This window comes from Lagopus leucura, unplaced genomic scaffold, assembly GCF_019238085.1.
Source record: "Lagopus leucura isolate 7727_CA_CO unplaced genomic scaffold, USGS_WTPT01 Super-Scaffold_100034, whole genome shotgun sequence".
In the NCBI taxonomy this organism is placed as follows: Eukaryota; Metazoa; Chordata; class Aves; order Galliformes; family Phasianidae; genus Lagopus; species Lagopus leucura.
The window spans coordinates 905,142-924,538 of record NW_024962283.1 but is presented as its reverse complement, the minus strand read 5'-3'; the positions used below and the strand labels follow the sequence as shown (position 1 = coordinate 924,538).

Here is a 19,397-nt window from a genome sequence, read left to right as displayed (position 1 = left end):
ATCTCATCCACCCTCTCAGCAGCTCTATCAGCTTCTAGGTGATAATTCATTCAGCACTGTCCAGCTCCCACCAGTTTACACAAATGGATTTGTTTGCATCGTTGATGTATATACGCCTCCAATCACAAAACCAATTATTAATGCAGTTTTTTTTCCCTTTTACTTTTCCTGCCTTAAGTTGCTGAGATTGGCAGCCTGGTGCTACCTTTACATGGCTGTGAGAAAGCACGGGCTTTACAGCAGGTCTAACTGAGGCTGTCAATTTTTATGCCACGCCAGACTTCTGCAGCAGAGCATCTGATGTCTGCTTTCATTTCTGCAGGCACCTCAAAGATGATGAGTTACTACATGGACACAACCATTGGCAACACGGGCCCTTATCCTTTGGCTCGCCCTGGAGCAATGGTAAGAAAGGGCTGGGGGTTATTTTGCTATCTCTAGCAGTGGCTTTTCTCTTTGGCTGCTGTGTCAATGGCAGACCATTCACTGACACAGCTTGGTGTTGACTGCTAAATCATCCTGAGGTTCCATGTAGTTCAGAGTGGCATCCAGAGGCTGAGTGTTTGCTCAGAGCTTATCTCAACCTCTCGAGCTTGCAAACCCAAGCTGGAAATAGGATTGTTGCATCGGATTTCCTGCGCTTGTCGTCAGAGGAGGATTGTTAGGGTAACCATTGTCCTGCAGCCTCCGCTCCACACGCTGACCTTCACCTGCTGTGGATGAATGCAGCAGCATCAGCACAAAGCAGACCTGGCTTTGGAAAAGCTTTGGTTGCGTTGGCTGGAGTTTTTTGGTAAATATTGGGCTTCCTCTTCTATGGCAGCTCCTTTTTGTTTGGGCAGTTGCTGGGTAGTTGTATAAAATACGGATTAAAATGCAGTGCTGGGCATGTCTATGTGGATATCAGCAGCTGTGGGGCAGGTCTGACAGTATGTTGTGCTGCTCCTGAGCTGTGCTCTTTGTGCTGCTGGTTACCTTATGTTTGTACATGACCTTTATTGAGGAAATCACATCAATGGACATTTCTCCAAAGAAATGACAGCTAGTGTTAAAGACCCTAGACAAGGTCAGATGTGAGCTGTATCTTTGAGCTGGGACACCAGGGGATACAGAAGACTTGCTAGAAAGCAAAATTATCACCAAATTAGGAAGAAAGGCCACTGTGACACATGAAAAATGTCTAACACAGCTCAGTATCTTCCTTTTAAATGGTTCCAAGAATGTATTTGGCATTTAAACGTTGATTGGAAATGAAGCAAAACTGTTTCCATGTGGGGAACTAACAATAAAAAAAGAATGGATGCAAACATCCTGAGTTTATTTACGTGTATGACTGTATGTATGCATATGTTGCTACTCTTCTACTGATGTACACATGTATGTGGCACATGTGTAAAATCTGTAATGTGGTTTATCTGTGTGTGCACATACGGTGTGTATTTATGTACAGTGGATATATCTATAAAGATAAATGTAATGAATGTGTGTGTACATAATGGAAGTGATAGCCTGGGATTATTTCCATGTATCTGTATGTATATATGTGTTATTTAGAAGTGTAATATCAATAATGAGAGCTGTAGCTAGAACTAGGCACATGCATGTACCTACCTGCCTATGTAGCACACACAAGTAGATGCAGATAATGTATGTGAATGACATGCCTTACATTATAAGGGGCTTTCTGACCCCTGGCTGTTCAGCTGGGGCGGCTCTGGGCCGGGTCAGGTGAGTACTTTGTGATTTTATCCTGGAAGGGAAGGGTTGGTTCTGGGTTTGTTTTGCTGCTGAGGTGACACGGCTCCCTCCCCTGCCCAGAAGCAAGGTGCTGGCAGCTGCTATGAGGACCCCTGGATGCCTTGCAGGCTTCAGTCAGCCTGCTGCCCACCCAGGACCTGCTGCCCACCGTGGGACGAGGCGGCCATCCAAGAGGTGCCCACCGGCCTGGAGCACTACAGCACAGGTAGGAACTCTGCTCTGGGGGATGTGGAGTGGTGGGAGGGCCGGTCTGCTCCTCCCTGCAGGTGCAGCCTGGAGATGGGCTGCTTTAATGTCCTGGTTTCGTGTGTACGGGCTTGAGCTGGTTTCTTTGGAAAGATAAAGAGGCCTCTGTGAAGGGGAGCCTGGACTCCTGAGCCTGAGTTCTGCTGTTACACTGAGTTGGGGTCTCTGTCCCCTTCCTCCTGGGGATGGTGGTGCGATATTCAGTGCTATATGGCTGCAGGTGGAGGCATGGCCATGCTCTGCTGTCAGGGTTGGGTGGTTGCGATACAGCCTACAGTTAAGCCCATGCCCTGGCTTTGACTAAATGATGCTGCTCTGTGATGCACTCATACTTTGAAAGTCGTTACAAAATCACCGGTGACTAATTCTTGCCCTGTACTTTGTTCAACCTGTGAAGCAGAACTTCAGCTTGGGCTGCTGCTTGTGTAACTGACAGTGCAGGGCTCTGGGTCTGTACCCAAAGGTGTGACGCAAGCAGAGAGCTTTGGGCTTTAGTGCAAGCCCTGTTTCCACTGCATCATGCTGTGTTTGCTGCCCCTGTGCCGCGCATCTTGGAGGCTTCCCCTGCCCACAGCACAGTGATTCAGCTTTGGGAAGAGGTGTCACCAAGTCTCGCTTCCCAGCTGTTCTGTGGCAGAAGGGAGGGCTCAGGTACACCATGGCACAGGCAAACAGCAAAACGAAGTGAAAGAGCTCAAATTGCACGAATGTGACCTTTGCAAAGGGCCAATATGAAGTTTATGTTTCACTTAAGTCCCACATAAGCCTATCGTGAAGCACATAAATCCCATGTAAGCTTTTGCATGGCATGTGCTGGTCTTCTGTGACTTGTTCCCGGCTTGTTAGTTATGCACATTGGCCCCTTGGGAGGGGAAAAGCCCTGATGTTTGGAGACTTCTTTGCAGCTAAAGAGTTCAGCAGAACCAGTGACTGTTGCGGTCAAATGTACAATTTGAAATCTCTCCTTGGCAAATATTCAGGCATTTCAACTTTTTTCCTTTGGTGAACACTTGTGTGTTAGCTGGAGATGAACCGAGAGCTGTGGCTGGAGGAAAAACTCCACTGTCTATTCCCAGCCACTCTTGTTTCAGCTATTTTGCTCAACTCCTGTGGGTGACCTCTCTCAGCGTGATGTCAGCTCTGCTCTGATGAAATCTGCTCTTGCAGCATTTGGATTTACTCAAACATTTTGCAAATCTGTGCCTGGAAAGTTTTCTTTGTGTGTTGTTTTGTTGTTCTGTTCTGTTTTTTTTCCATACCCTCTCCCCTTTTCTGTGAAAGCGCTCTCTCCAGGGACCAGCATATCTGTAACCCACATCTTCATTACCCCATGCTGGGCCTGTGAAATTTCTTGCTGCAGAGATTGGAGCCTGGTTCAAAGCTCACTGGAAAAAAAGATGTCGCTGTCTTTAGCAGGTTTGAGTCCAACTTGGAATACACTGGGACTGTAGGACAGAACTCTAATTCTCTTGCAGTACCTAAAAATTACGTTTCATTTCTTCCTGTTGCAGTGTGTGGTACTCTTTCTCTTATTATTACTATTATTTTAATGCTCTGCCATTTTTTTTCAGAGTCTAGAACAGTTTCTAATTTTAAATGAGAGGAAACTCTCATTTGTATATACTGCTAGGAACAGTCTTTCATTTCTCCTTTGTGTTTTGGGTGTGCATGAAAGCCATTTGTCATCTATTCTTCTCTATACTGGAGGCTATTTTGGTTTTCATGGTCTTGATGTTGGTGAAAGAAACAAGTCAGCAAGGAAAATGCAAGTGTGAATATATCCTCTCACAACAGAAACCCGCAACACTTCTAGAAGTTTTAGAACTGCTTGGCTTTGTTGAAAGATATTTTGCCTTTGAAGCTCGGGTGAGTTTATTTACATGATGCTTGATGTCTGCTAAGATTATTTGGTGATATGTATAAAGAAAAGCCTGATGTGGATTTGGTTTGTAGATAAGGATAAGAAAAGAGGTGGGTTTTATTTTACATTTTTATTACAACAAGAACTGGAAGTGATGTGTAGTCATTTTTATTTGTTAGCCTGCTGTCACGACCTGTAGTACATGGGTTGGGACTGTGCCTGCCCTGAGAGTCAGCCACGTTTGGGTCCATACAAGTAAAAGGGCTTCACCCAAAGGTGTTAGAAAACAACCAGTGAGAACTGCCTGCCTATGAAAGCTGGCGTCTGTGGCAATAGGGGTGTAGAGACTTGCTCATTAGTTGCATTACCTGGTGACCCAAAATCAAGGGTGCTGTGAGTCTGCGTGAAGCAGCAAAGGTACTGAAAAGATGCTGTCACACTGAGCACTGGGATTTCCAATTCTTAAGGCAATAGTATCTTAATATTACTCTCTGGTAATATTTTTTTTTTTTTGGTGGATAAAAGTTTAGGCACAAAAATGGAGAGGAAGAAAATGTTTGATAGCAGCATCGTAATTTCAGCACTGACATTGTCCTGGCTGTGCTGTTTTTTGAGCCAAGGTCACTTTGACAACCCCTTTCGCTATGAACTGGTTTATTTTGCTTAGTGATAGGGGAGATAAAACTGTTGTTAATGGCAGGAGAAGGATGAAATGCCTCTGGCGGAAGAAGTTGCTCTGATTGTTGTGCTGAGTTAGCACACTTGGACTGAAGGTGCTTGCAGCCTTTGGACACTAAGAGGAACCTTTGGGCAACTGAACTCGCTTTCTTTCAAACAAATGCATTTGAGTTTGAATTTTGCAAGACAAGGAATGAAATTAAAATGTTTTCTAGAGGAGAGATGAGAGCTGTGGGTCTGACCCTGCTTCTTTGGCTGGTGCTGCTTTTGAAAGATTTTGGCACCAAGACACTGTCACATACAGAAGGCATTACCATAGGATGACCCCCAGCACCCAGGGCTGTAGGAGGGCACAGTGCACAGAAGACAATTTGACCCAGTCTGTGGCTGATATTGTCTGGACACATTATCTCTCAGCTCACAAAAAAGGGTTTGTTAGCTTGGGGGCAGTGTGTCTCCCTAATGCAGCCCTGCATCCAACTCACTGGTGCTCGATGGACATCTTGTCTTGGGTCCTACAGGCTGGGCCATAGCAGTGTCCTGCTGGATTTGGCAGGAAAGCAAAGCCTTTGGAGCTGAAACAAAGCACTGCAGCACATTGCATTGCCCCACACCACGTGGAGATGCCCTCCTTTGTACCCACCCCCCCTAACTCTGGCTGTGATCTTTCTCCAAGCCCTGCTCTCAGCTCGGAGTGCACTGCAGGCAGAAATCACATGGGGACCTCCTGCATCCATCACAAACTCTCTCTGCTTTTCCCCCATCTTGTCCTCCTATGCCACAAGACCTGCTCTTTACTCTTCTGGGTCCTGATGGAGATCCCCAGAGGGAAGCTCTTTCTGTGAGCGTTTTCTGGGCTGTCTTCCAGGCCCATGCATGGAGGAAGGGAGCCTGGGGAGGGGGAAGGTGAAAGCTGACCAGGCTCAGCCCAATGGCTTCTCCAGCTGCAGCACATTTTCCAAGTGAAGCTTAGGGGAAAAAAAAAAAAAAAAAAAATCTGCATTTTTTCATGTCCTTTTATCCTATTTTTAACTGTGGCCTCCTTCCTTTTCTCAGCCTCCTCCAACACTTCCCCCCCCCCCCCCCTCCCCTGTGCTGCTGCCTCCCCCGCACGCTCTCTGCAGAGATGAATGGGCGTCTCTTCGCAGGGCACGCACATCTGCTTGCGGCTGTGAGACCCTGCAGGACTTCTTAGGCAGCTCACAGCCCGGCTGTCCTCTCTCCCTAATAAATGAGGAGTGGGCAAGGGAGGACGTGGAAGAAGGTGAAGGGAAACAGCAGTGGGTGGAAAAAGTGGTGAGCCGCTCCCGAGAGGGATGAGGAGGCAGATATTATTTGCTTTCAGGTTCAATAAAAGGCACAGACAAAATCCTCTGTGCAGATGCCTCTGCCCAGCCTATTGCCACTCATTCCTCCAAACTCACAGCTCACCCCGATTCTCATCTGATGTCCACTGCATCTCTGCAAAGGGATGAATGAAGCCTTTCTGCTGGGCTCTGTTGTCATCCTCCAGCCGGCGTGGCGGTGCTGCCTCTCATAAGCCTTGGGGTCTGGCGCTGTTTATAGCCTGGCTAGAATGAGTTTCTTTGACCCTTTTTCTTCCTGGCAGTCTTTGGGTGTTTCATTGACTACAGTTCAAGTCATGTCACACCTACTATAAATGGGCACTCTGGGTTTGTTGGAGGGCAGACACAATTTTCTCCACCAATGGCACTTTTTTCAGCCTAGAGGCAGAGAAAAGATCCCTCTATGTCTTGTGAATGAATTGTAAAGCTGTGGGTTGTCTGTGTCTCCTGGTGCTTCTTCAAGGGCACTCTGAAGGATGCTGAGCTGCTACTGGTTTGCTCTCCAGGTTGGTGGGGAGTAATTGGTACCTGATTTGTGCAGATCTTTGTTCTGCAGGTGAGGAAAGCATGTGCATGTGACCCTGTGATACCGAGGTATGCTCCCTCTACATCCCCTGTTGTAACCTGCTGCAAGTCAAGACTTGGGGAGGTTTATTTGCACTGAAGCAAGGGAATGACAAAAATCCAGGCTTTCACTTTTCTATTTGTTTCCTGCTTGACCCTGGAAAAATCCGTCTTGTCTCTCAGAGACAAAGCCCAAGGGAGATCCCTTCACTTTGGGTTGTCACCAGAGAATGAGCACTGAGCTCTTTTCCCACTTGAGCTGCAGACTTGTGTCAGCTGGAGATCAGCTGCTGCATGGGGGTGAATTGTGCTCTGAACAGGGGATGGTGCTAGGTGAAAACTGGAAGAATGTTATACTTTTTTGGGGGGTGATACCTACAGATTTGCAGGGGGCCACCTTATGAAAGGGGATTTAGAGCTCAGCTCAGGGGGAAAACTCAAGATGCTCTTAAAACACTGTGCCAGAAACATCAGAAATGTGAGCTGCAGTACTGATGGCTTTGGCATGTAGGGAAGGGTTCACTTGCTGTAGAGTCCAAGAGGAAAGGAATGGGGTGATGGCCTACTCCTCAGTGTCCTGAGGGTGACTGTGGATGTTTTGCATTGAGTTGATCTTGGAGTAGCACAGGTCCCTCTGTAGAAATGAGCGCACACATGTGTTTATTGAGAGGATTAGGCTGTCCTGTGACACTCTGCTCTTTCTTGAGCAAGGCCACACAAAGCACAGATGCCTCGTTGTGCTTTCCCAACCTTGTTTGCCTACAAGAAGCGTGCAGGGACACATGAGTGCTTTCTTCTGGGGGCACTGAGCAGCTGAGGACCTCTCCAGGGACTTCAGGTTGCACGTGGCCAGTCCTTCCCATTGCAGTGCCCTCGGAAGGCTCTGTGCTCGCGTGGAGCTGGGAGGGCAGCAACGAAGCCAGCTTCTATTTGTGGCTGGGCGATGCAGTATGGGTCTGTGCAGGACAGGCAGAAGGGGATGTGGAGAACATGGGGGGCTGGGGCTCTGCAAACAGCCTGTTTCTTTCAGCTCCTGGCAGCGCGAAGCACCTCTCTCTCCCTCCAGATGTTCACTGTGTTTATGGCTGCTGAAGCAAGAGACTGAACTCTCATTAATACGTTTCTCTCTCCCTCTCTTGCACTGAAGCCAGAAGTCTCAGCTCAGAGGTTGCAGCTGGAAAGGAGCTGAGGGTGAGGGGTGGGAGAGAGAAGGGAGGTGTATGCAAGCCTCCCATCCCATTCAACTCCCCCTCTCCACTTTCCTCCCCCCGAATCCTCCCAAAATACACATGCCCCGAAAAAAGAAAAACACTAGCAGATTTTTTATTTCAGAAAGTAAACACTTAGGCCATGGGGGTCTGGAGGTTATGGGAAAAGAGGAAACCATTGGGCTAATCAGGCTGGGACACACTTCCCCTGCTGAAATAAACCAGAAATCATTGCATTACAGGGTGCTGCCGTGGTTAACCCTGGTGCTGCCAACACAGCTGAGCTGAGGAGCTCGGAGCCTGCCCACGTGCTTTTCCCCTCATTCCCTGGTTTATGGCCAGAGCCAAGTGCTGATGCAGAAGGGGAGCCAACGCTCTGCAGGGGCCCTTTGGCATGTTGGCCCTTTGGGAATGAGTTGTTGGGAATTTTTAGTAGGAAATTAAGTGGGCTTTTTTTTTCCTTATGGCTTATGAGCCATCCTATAGAATTTCATAGCTATTCTTGCCTGAGAACTCCGACTGTTGCAGACATCTACAGAAAGGAAATCTTTCTCTGCTTGGATCAGCAAGATTTGGGGGTAATATCTGCAGACCTTTGAAAGTTTTTTTCAGAGGGCTTTTAATTCTTGTTAGAATTGTGTTGGGTGTACAGTTGTAAGATTACCATTGACTTGGTTGCAGACCCTTTGGGATGGAATCCTTCCTACTTTTACTCCTGTGTTTGTTGAACACAGCGTATGGGATCTGTGTGTGGAATGGGGAACCCTTGGAGCTCCTGCAGGACAAAGAATAGCTGTAGCCCAGGTGTGAGTGAGCTCACAGCCCTCTTTACCAGCTTTACAAAGATATCCAGTTACTCTCTCTAAGCCTGGCCTTTGACTTGCCTTGTCTCCTATTAGTTGCCCACTATAAATGGATGCTTGCTATCTGGTCTCACGTGTCTTAAGACTGCTGCAGGCTGGATCTCTAAGCATGAATGTTTATCACTGTGAGTCTGTTTCATCCTTGCTGTGATTGCTGACCCCTTTGCATACTGCCAGGCACAGATCTGTGGTGAAGCCCAGATGGGTTTTACACCCAGTTCCTTGGCTTCTTTGGGAATCTCATTCTTAGCAAGATACTCATAGCTGAATTTCAGCACCTTGTGCCTGTGTTCTCCTTGCAAGCCTTCCCTCTGCTAGCAACTACCCCAAAGAGACACAGCTGAAAGGGAAAAAAAAGGCACTGAGTACTTTGTAGTCAGTGTAAAGTGATCTTTCCAGTGATGCTGCTGAAGAAAGCTCTACCTCATCTGTTACAGTGTAAGTGTTGGTGGTGAAAGGTGCCATCACCGGTTCCTTGAGCCATCAGCCAGGCTCTTGCAGTGTTCCACCAGAAGGCAAATCCTCAGATAGCGACGATAGGGGAACACTGCAGACCTGCTGTGTCCCACCCCACTATCTCAAGAATGCATTTGAACAGGAGCTGTTCCTGCAGCCTCTGGAGGCTGAAGCTTCAGATGGCAATCAGGCTGTATGGAGATTGTCCCACAGGGCAAATTTCAGAATTTTTTTGGAGCTGGTGTTCAGCTCAGATAAGCCCTGGAGAGCTTAGATACTTTATCTGAGTCTTATCTGAGCTATTTGCATCACTACACTCTGAGAAACCATGCTGTCAGACACTTGGGGAGGGGAGCGAGATGTCTGAGGATGGCCCGTCTGTCTTTCTTGGTATTTCAAGCAGACAGACACCTTCAGGAGGACTGAGATATCCTGTTCCACATGCAGCTCAGAGAGCTTGCATGCAGGTTGGTAGATGTGGAGCAGGAAGGAGAAAGACCGTGCTTGGAGCCACGTGGTAGGAAGGATGGAATTAGGTCCAGTATTCACAAAAGTCCTATAAGAGATGGCATCCCTTAGCATGTCTGACCGAGGCCATTGGCTTTAACAGCTGAGGTTTGGAAGACCTTGACTATACAACTTAACAGAAAGTCTTCAGACATCCAAAGTGTGCTCATTTCCACCAGAGTGATGTCTAAACCATTTACAAGGCTGTCTGTAGTCACTGTGTGGCAATTTCTCGTGTTGGAGATGCAGATGATAATTAATTGTACATTTTTATGACAATACTTAATTCATCGAGGTCAGGCAAGTAGCAGGAAGTCTCTGGAGAACAGTATTGTACAAGAGCTCAATATTGCTTTAAAAAACCCAACACAGCAAAAAGCCATCTTAACCAATCCCAAGCCATTGGTGTGACTGTCCCCTTGAAGCTATGTATAGCCTGCTGAACACGTGCTGGAGTTTACACAGCCCTCCGGATGGGCCTCCCCCTGTGGGGTTTTGTATCAATAGGCTTTGAAACTGTTGCAGTGGGTCAATTGTTGGCTATTTCACAATGAATTAAATACAAGCTGCCTCCGGCAGCAGGCAGGGCTGACGAGGCTATGCGTGAACCTTGGGAAGAGGGTTTCTCTGCAGTGAATGGAATAGATGCAGAATGGAATAGTGAGAGGCTTGCTGGCTTCCGAATGGCTTGCAGGAGGTGTAGGGAAAGCCTGGGGTGGATCTGCTTATGGGCTTGTTCTTGATGCTGGGAGATTCCCAGTCAGCACTGGTCAACCCTGAGAGAGCTGTGTGTCTGGAGAGCTGTGGTCCCTTTATCTCACAGAGGCAGGGCTCCTCTTCTGGGATTTCTCCTTCTTCCACCATATGCTGCAAGGGCAGGTGAGGATTCCAGGTCAGGATCCAATCTTAAATCTGAAGCTAACTGCAGCCTGACTGGAAAGGGGCTGCCTCTGCCCCGCTATGTGGGAATGCTGCCATTGATTTCAGCAAGAGGATTGGGTACATGCACTGAAAAGCCATATAATACAGATCAACAGTTCATGACATGACTTCCCTTCCTGGAAAGGGAAACGAGGCCGCTGACATGGCATATGTTGTGTGAGCAGCAGTACATGGCAAAAACACTTCTAGTTATTTGTGCTTTCCGTAGCACAAGTGCAATGGAGCAGAATAAATTGCTCCAACCAAAGTGGAGACGTGATTTTAGGAAGTAATGGCCCAAGCTACTTCTCATCAGTGAAGGATTTTCAGGCGTCTGAAATGTTTTTCTCTCCAGATCGTATGATTCACTCTCCACATCCTAAGTTCAAGGGGTGCAGAGGGCACTCATTTTGGCCAGACTGATGTCAGTGTTGAGGTAGAATAGGAAAAAAAGAAGGAGATGCCCCAAGGGAGCTTGCTCATGGAAAACTTCTAATTTAGTCAGTTCCAGACATCTTGTGGAAGAGCCTGTGCTTGGGGCATTTCAGCCTAGTTCTGCAGGCTAAAGAGGCATGAATAATTATGGAAAGCAGTGATAGAAATAAAGCTGGCATCTTAGTCCTGCCCTGGACCAGTTCTTCACCATGCTGTGAGCCTGGGGTACCTGTGTGCTGTGAGACATCTCCAGGGACAACAAAATCTTCTCTTCCCTGCTTTGCGTCTCCCCAGCCCTACCAGACCAGATGCTCCCTTTGTCTGGCAGCTCCTGTTGTGTTTCTATCCAGACAAACAGCTACTACATGAAAGTAGTAGCAGCTTCCATTGCTTCACAGTAATCAAAGTGACAAGATAACGAGGCAGCCTGGTAGCCTGCTTTGCCTTACACTTGTGCTGAATTCCGGGCTAGGTGTCAGCTCAAGCCCTATCTAAATGAAATACAGCTTTTTGACTTTCTTCTATTCATTTGAAACTGCAAAAAGTGATGGATTGTTCTGCAGAAATCATCAATATTTTGTCACAGCGAAAACCAAACATTTCCAGGCAGAGCTCAGCTTTTTCTGCTGCTGCCTGTGTTGATGCAAAAACAAATCTCCGTGGGAAATGCCAACATAGAAAGAAAATGGGGAAATATGTTGGGCTGCTCTGCAGAGTGCTTCCTTTGCTCTCAGATTCAGACCTGAGGGGCTTCAGGGCTGAGAGTGGTTGAACCCAAGATGTCAACCTGGATCACTCCTAGGAATTAGTTAGCAAACTGGTTTAATCAGCTCTGTTGGCATATGAAAGCATCCCGGTTTGAGCCATAAAGTGTCTGCAAGGGATTCTTGTGCTCTCCTTTCCATCTGTCAGGTTGTAATGCTTCATCCAAGCTATAGCTTCATTCGAGCTAAAGCTTCAAGCCATAGAAACTGCTGTTTTTAGGATTCATCAATCTGCTCCTGTCTCATTGCACATCACCCTGTCTTCCTTTCCCCCACATTTACACCTAGTAAGGCTCTCTGTCTGTCTCTGTGTTTGGTGTAGCAGATCCTTCCATAACCATCAGTCTTCCAACATCCTTCCCTGGGGCCTTGCAAGCTGCAGTTAGCAGCAGACGGTGGCAGGAGAACTTTCCCCTCCTCACCCACCTGAGACAAAACAGTTTTAGTGGGGCTCTCCCACGCCTGCCAAGTGCATCTTGACGCTCCCCTCCCTGGTGCTGCACTTCCTCACTTCATTAGCACTGGAGATGTTTATAAATGGAAGAGATAATATTTTTCATTTCCAGTTTGGGTTTCCAGGGCAGCCACTTTCTGCAGCACTTAGGAAGTTTAGAGAAGACGAGGTTATATAAACGATTTTTTCCCCCCTGGGTTCTTATTAATCAAGTGGCTTGCAGAGCCATTCCTATCCCCTTGGGATAAAGGGCACTAGTGGGTGAGGGGAGGCAGTTAACACAAAAGCTTTTTTGGGGGGGGGGAGACAGGGGGCTTTTGCCCTTTTCTGTACATTTGTTATGAGTGAAACCGTCAGACCTGGCTGTTTGGGTTTGAAAGTGTGACTGGAGAGCTGTGTGTTGTGCTCTTAGGTTACACGTAAGCTGTGCTTTGGGCTTCACTCTGGGACTTGCCCCTGGTAGGCCTTCAAGCAAGTCATGTAGCATCTTTGAATGACAATTTACATGGCTCTGTTGATGCATCCTTGTAAAATTTGATTATTTGATGAAAAATGTTTGCATTCTCTGAGCAAAGGGGGAATATGGTTCTGACAGCAATGAGTTTCTCCCTGTGCTTTTTACAATAAAACCCTATGGATGTGCACACACACATATGAGCTAATTAATATATTTTCTGGCAAGATCTGATGCACTTCTAAGGCTTCCCAGCACTTTCCCACCCAGGCTCCAGCAGCAGCTCCTGCCCAGCATTGCTGTGAGCAGCAAGGGCAGCTGGTGGGCTTGGAAAACAGGAGCAAGCTTCAAGTCAGCTCCTCTTGTTCCCATCAGAACAAAACCAAGATCTGTCCTCCTTCGTGCCCTTGCTCCCACTGCCTCTCCATGACCAGAGCTGAGGATGGGGGTCTTTCTGTTTTCCTTGGGTGGAATTAGCTCTGGCTGGAGCAGCAGGTCCAGCTGTTGCAGTCCTGGAGCTGAAGGTCCACAGGAAATCAGCTCATTAGTCTTCTGACCCACATTCCAGCTTTCCAGCCATGTTCTCGGTGTGAAAATAATGATTTAAATAGCCAAGGGTGGAAAATAATGATTTAAAGGAGGTAAAGGTAATATTTGCAACTATTGCTGACTGTAGACTTGGCAGAGGGACGTTGTATTTCTTCCGGGTCTGGGGAGCGTGTGGGAAGCGGTGAGGGGAAGGTGTTGAACATCTGGAGTGATTTAGCAGTTTTGTGCCGTTGTGTGAGGCTGTGTGCTCATGGTGCTGCAAACGTAGCTGGCCCTGAAGAACTGGGATGGAGTGATGAGGAGAGAAGCTGCTTGCTGGAGCAGGTGCACGTTGGGCTTTGCAGAACAGCAGCGTTGACTCCATGGGGACAAGCTGACATCATGAGGACAAGGGATGGGTGCCGACGGCCCTGCTTCCCTTGAGCACCAAGGGAACTTCATTCAGCTCCTGGGATGTTTGAAGTGATGCTGAATGAATTTTTTTCTGAGTGGTCAGAATGAATTTTCGGACTTGGAGGAAACTCCAAGCGCTGTGTTACAACACAGAGATGCTTTTTGTTTCATCTCAACGTTGCTAAAACGTGGATCGTGCTCCCCAGCTGAAAACGCAGATGCATTTCAGCTCATCTGCACCTGAGCCCTACCCCTGCCGCAGGAGCCTCATTGAACTGAGTGCAGAGAGGGTTTGTTAACAGGTTATTTCTGTTGGTTTTGTTTAAATTTTCAAATTCTACCCCAACTTGAAAAGCACGAAAGTGAGAAGCTGAAGCTCAGGTTGAGCAACGCGTGATTTTCCCTGCTTACTTTCTTTTTGCTGTTAGCTCAGTGAAAAACGTGTGGAAAAAGAAAATGGTTTGCTTTAACACAGAACGTATTTAGAAAAAATATTTATGTCTCCTTTTTTTTTCTTTTTTTTTTCCCCTCTGGCTACCAGCAAGCCAGAAAAAACACAAATAAATCAGCTATTTGCACAACTTGCGCTGCAAGCAGGGGGCAAGTGTGGAGGGAAGGAGCCGGTTTGTGTGCCGAACCCCCTCTATCTCTCCATCTCCATTCAACAGCTTTCAGGAGATAATTAAAAAACCGAAATAACTGGTGATGATGATAGCTACATAATGAGTGACGATGCTCGGAGTCGCAGGCTCCTACCGACCAGCTGTCTCTTGCCCATTTACACCAGCGAGGATTTAGGGCTGAGGCGAGCTAATCAGGAGACCCTCATGGGGAGAGAGGCGTGTTATTTAATTAGCTTCACAATGGACTGACTGGGAGGCACGTGGTGGCTCTAATAGAAGGAGATAGATGTCCTTTTAGCTGGGCTAATTGTTAGGAAATAGCAGAGCCTTTGTTCAGCCCCAGCATGTGGCCTGTGATCTCGCAGAGCCCAGGGGCTGCCCGCTTATAATTTTAGACAGATCTATTCAAGCCTGCTCTGTAGCGCGGGGCAGAACAAGACGGGCATTGTTGTAGAGCCAGGATCGCTGTCCAAGAAAACCACCCGAAAAACCCAAACACGTGTAGAGCGGAATATTTCTCTGCCGTTCATTCACTATCAGGCCCGGCTGCCAAGCTGAGACAATTGGGAGCGAGGAGGTTTCCAACGCACGGCGAGGGTTTTCCTCTTTGAAACACTCATATGGGAGTCCTTCACCCAAGGAGCGTCTCTGCCAGCGTCGTATCTGGGTGGGCAGCTCCAGGGCTTGATTGCTGGGAGCTCCATCCCATAATTCCCCATAAACACGTGCTGCAAGCATGGTGTACGTGGGCAAATTGTGCCCATCTCTGAGTGATCTCCAGAGATTTTGCACAAGCACCTGTTGTGATTGAGGTGGGACATTTGTTTGGGTTGCAGAGCCCTTGGCTGTCGTGGACACGGTGTCTGTATGTCCCAGAGTCCTGCACACCAGGAGATGGGAATCCTGGTCTGCCCTGAGCTGTCTCCTCCAGTCTCTCCATGGTTTGACCCTGTCGTTGTCCCTTTGTGAAGTGAACATCCTTCTGTTAAACAAGGGAGATGGAGGCACAGAAGTTTGTAAGAGGTTGTGTGGAAATATTGACCAGGAATTCAACTCCCATCTCCTGAGCTTCTCTGTCCTGGCCACAGAGTTAACCTGAGGGTCACTGCACTCCGGGGTTTGACTCCCCTGTGCTGACTGCTTCCAACCATCTGCGTGCAGGCATGTTTTCCTGCTGGCTGCCATTTCTCAGGCTCTGAATTTGTACCCTGGGGGTTGGCACTGCATGGCTGGTCCTTGAGAGGTGCTTTTGAGGCTCCTGGCACCTCCATGAAAACAAAATGTAGCTGTTGCTTGATATTTCTTGAAGTTTTGGCTTTTGTTGTTGTTTCTGAAACATTGAATGAACACAGAAATGTTGGTGAATAGCATCCAGCTGTCCAGATTGGCTTTGCTGGGGTATTAGTGATAATCCCATTGCTTCTCCTTTGTGATACCTCACCTGTTTCCCAGGGATGGGGATTTCAGTGACCATCCAAAATGGGTTCAGTAACCTCTGTTGCTGGAGATCAGTAAATACGAAGTGACCAGAGTTGTGTTCCTTAAGTCTCAGCTGTTTACTTCTGTTGCGGAGGAGACTGCCTGAGATCTGACCAGACAAGAGGTGCAACAAATGAGGTTTGATGTGCTTTAGTTGTGCGTGCTGGGGGTAACTGTGAGTACCACGAGTTAAACAGCAAAAACATCGGGTCCCATTTACCAAAAACTCAGTGCTGTCACTTGGGGAGGAAAGGAAAAATGTACCGAGAGCAAACAGCACTGCAGAACAGCTTACGAGGATTTTCCATCAGCCAGCTCTTCCAGCAAGGCATCGAGTGAGTGACAGCACCCCCACCAACGAAATTCAAGGCAGAATTACATCGCTCCAGCTCACATTAGCTAATCAGGTTATGAAGCAGCATGGGATTGCTGGCAAGCCAACAGCAGGAGACACTGGAAGATGCTTAAGCAGCTTGTGAGAGCGCTGATTGAGGTACCCACAGCGCGCTGACCAGCGCTGTGCTGTGGGGCTCTGCGCTGGGTTCCTGCCGCCGCGCTGGCCACAAAGATGCTTTTGTGAGCCATCTCCGCTGGGAAGCTAATGAGAGCAGGAGCCGAGGAGGCTCGGAGGCGGCTTCCTCCACTCGCACCCGGAGGGCAATCAGGGGACGTTATTGTGGCAGCGTCTGGGCTGTTCTGGGCTGAGCTGAGGACTGAATTCTGCAGCTCTGTGGCACGAACAGAAAGTTGCTGTTAGAGCAGGTGGTGCGAAGGATGGGGACCCTGCGTGACTCTGGGCATGGAGCAGCCATGGGACCCTGGGGCTGCAGCCATCTAGGTCACAGAGAAGCCAGCGTTTCATGATGGTTGCCATCTCCTGCCCACACACATGAGATGTGAGAGCCTTCCCAGCCAGCAGTGCAGGGCACACAGCACGTGCTGGTTAACGGGCTCTATTTGCGTGCTGGCTGCTTTAGCCAACAGGGGGAGGCTGCTGTCACCAGGACTACTAACCCAGCCTCTCTTTACCAGCATACAACAACTCGCTCAAATGCTTCCCAGCTATTATGGCGCTTGAAAGAATTTCTCATATAATTTTAAATTCCAGGAAAGGTATCTCCCTGGGGAAAAGTCGTGGCAGCTGCTTGCTCCTTCCTCTCATTGCAGTGGGCCACCTCCACGCCCAGAGCCACCTCCCTGCTCTTTCCTTTCTTGGAGTGGTGGCTGCTGCTCTTTCCAACAATGACCCTTTGCCGTAAGCCCTTTCATGTCTCCGTTTCTCCCTGGAATTGCACAAAACTTTTTTTCTTTCTTCCTCTTTGCTCCTGATTTTTGTCTCCTGCCCTCTGGTTATTGTTTGCCTGACAAAGCATCAAACTGAGGCCCTGACCGCTCGTAGTCATTAAAAATCCCATGGTAGTTTTGGGGAAGGCTCCAATTTGGCTAATTACATTCTGCCATAAATATCCCCCTGCAGTTTTAATTGGTTATGGTGTTCTTCATTTCCTGTCCGTAACAGCTGGGTGGTGTGACTCTGCGTTCTTACGTAGCCGCTGTGTTCACCCCAAAGCTGGCTGTGTTTTGGGGCCAGGAAAGCACCTTTGCTCAGCCAGCAGTAGAGGCTCCCAGGGCAGCAGCAAGGAGGTGGGCAAACCCAAGGAGCCTTCCCAGACACAACATCTGGAGGAGAGCCCACAGCTGCCAGCTTGCAAAGGCTCAGCAGGAGTGGATCTGGCCCTGCTAATGGAGAGGGCCGGCCCCAGCTCAGGAGAGCTTGTGTCCGCACTGCTGAAGGGCTCTGATGCCCTCATACCTTTCCTCAGCTCTAAATGAATAATAATTATTCATTTAAACCAAGGTTAGTCAGCATCCCTGGAACAATGTGGCATTATTGCCTGTCCTTTCTTTGTTCCAAACTGTTGAAAAACAATCGGGCTGCATTGTGGAGGGAGGGCAGATGGTTATCTCCGATCGACAGCAAAATCTTTTGACTGTATTAATGGCAGGAGTGCTGTTGTCCACAGCCCAGCATCCTCCCTCGACAGGGGAGAAAACGAACAGATATTAACATTGAAGAGCAACAGAATGGAAAAGGAGGGTGAGTCTTGGATGTTGAAGAGGAAAGATTTTTCTGAAGCCTGTAAGCAGCAAATAGGAACCAGTTGCTGAGGCAAAGTCATGTTTGGCAGGTCTTGGACTACAAATGGTCACATCCCAGCTGAAGAAACTAATCAATGGATTCCTTCCATGCCTTCTGTGAACACTGAGCCATTGAGCGGCTCAGCTGGAGTTCAGAGCCAGGGCTTTCATGTTGCAGGCTCTGAAGTGAACACAAATTAAGGCAGTCGCTAGGATTGAGTCGAGTTTGAAGGAGAGATTCAGCTGCCCGGGGAGGAAATTTCTGTCCACAGCCTCTCTCTTCTTTTCTCCCACCTTCCCTCCGCTTTGAGGTTTGCTGCCCCAGTGCTGCTCTTAGAAGCACTCATCATTGTCCTACAAATCAAAACAGGAGTTTGGGGGAGCTCAGAGCCCCCCACAGCCATGCAGCACCAAGCTGTGACTTCGTGTCATCAGCTCTGCAGGATCAGCACTGAGCCAGCATGCCAACGAGCGTGTGCATCTTCTCTGATAAAAAACACACAAGCTGCAAGAACAATCTTTGTTAGAGCCTTTGTACTGGCCCAGAAGAGAGGGAGCCTCAATACAGGTGTGCTGGACTTCAGCCAGTCTCTAATGCTCACAGGAGAGGCCAAGCCAAATGTATCAGCCCACGGGAGCAGGGCTAAAGCACAGACACCTGAGAGGCAGCTGATGCACTTCTCTGCTCAGCTCTTTCATCCCAGCAGCAGCTGCTCTGCTGCATCCAGGAGCATCCCCGCTCATGGGAGCCTTCTGCATGGTGTCAGCAGCTTGTCCCCATCAGCTCTCACTCATGCACGGCACCACGGCCTCGCTGTGTGCCTGCTCTTTCAGCCTGGGGATTGTGGTTTGCTGCAGGAGGCCGCACTCAGTCTGAGCACCGCGGGTTCACAAGAGCTAGAGGGGGAAGAGTGGGGCCGTAGGGGCCACAGGTGCTTTCTGATGGCTTCACCTTGGCCAGGAGGCTGCAGCCAGCTGTGGGGCTGCTCTCCCCACAGCAGCACGCATGCGCTCTCCCAGCCTCTCCGTGCTCCCCACTGTGCATTGCAGCCAGCCTTTCTGCTCAGACTCCTCTCTACTGTTTCTTCCTTCAATCATTACTATCCACTGTATAAGGGCATAAACAACACCAAGGCAGGACAGGTACAAGTCTTTCATCCTGTGCAGGGGGGTGCAATAGGGACCCAGTTTTATTCTTGCAGCCATTCTCAGATACGTGTGGTTTGTTGCAGATGAGGGTGCATAGCCCTCGTGCCCTGCCTGCAGCACCCAGCACAGCTCAGAGCTTCAAAAAGCATGCAGAAATCAGGAGGCTGATTGGGTGCTGGTCACAGAGAATCACCAGTATAGGTTTTCTGTATAAGTGAGGAACTGAACTTGTAAGTGGAGGGTGAACTGGAAATACAAATGTGAGGCACCCAGGCTGAGCTTTCAGGCACATCTCTGCCTGCCGTGCTTTGCTGGTGTTCAAACAGCCTGAGCTGTCTGCCTTGGTTAAACAGCTGTTGTGTGAGCGAGCATCAAGCTCTGCATTTCTGGTCCCGGCACCTCACAGCTTCTTTTATTTCCAAGACATTTCTTCTATAAATACACCTTGAGTGAATGAGATAGGCAGTGCTGAAGGAGCTAGAAACACTTCTGAGCTCTAACATTTGCATCTGCAGCTGAAACACACTGGGGGGTTCCTGTTGTACATGTG

The 19,397-nt window shown here is 48.5% G+C and overlaps 1 protein-coding gene across 1 annotated transcript in view; it reads left to right on the top strand.

Moving 5' to 3' along the window:
* The window catches only part of ETS1 (ETS proto-oncogene 1, transcription factor), a 64,748-nt gene that overhangs the window by 5,623 nt on the left and 39,728 nt on the right, over positions 1-19,397 (top strand). The window contains exons 2-3 of the mRNA XM_042882491.1: positions 323-405; positions 1,822-1,963. Of these exons, the coding sequence (XP_042738425.1) occupies positions 334-405; positions 1,822-1,963 (214 nt within the window). The 5' untranslated portion in view covers positions 323-333. The remainder of the gene's footprint in view (positions 1-322; positions 406-1,821; positions 1,964-19,397) is intronic.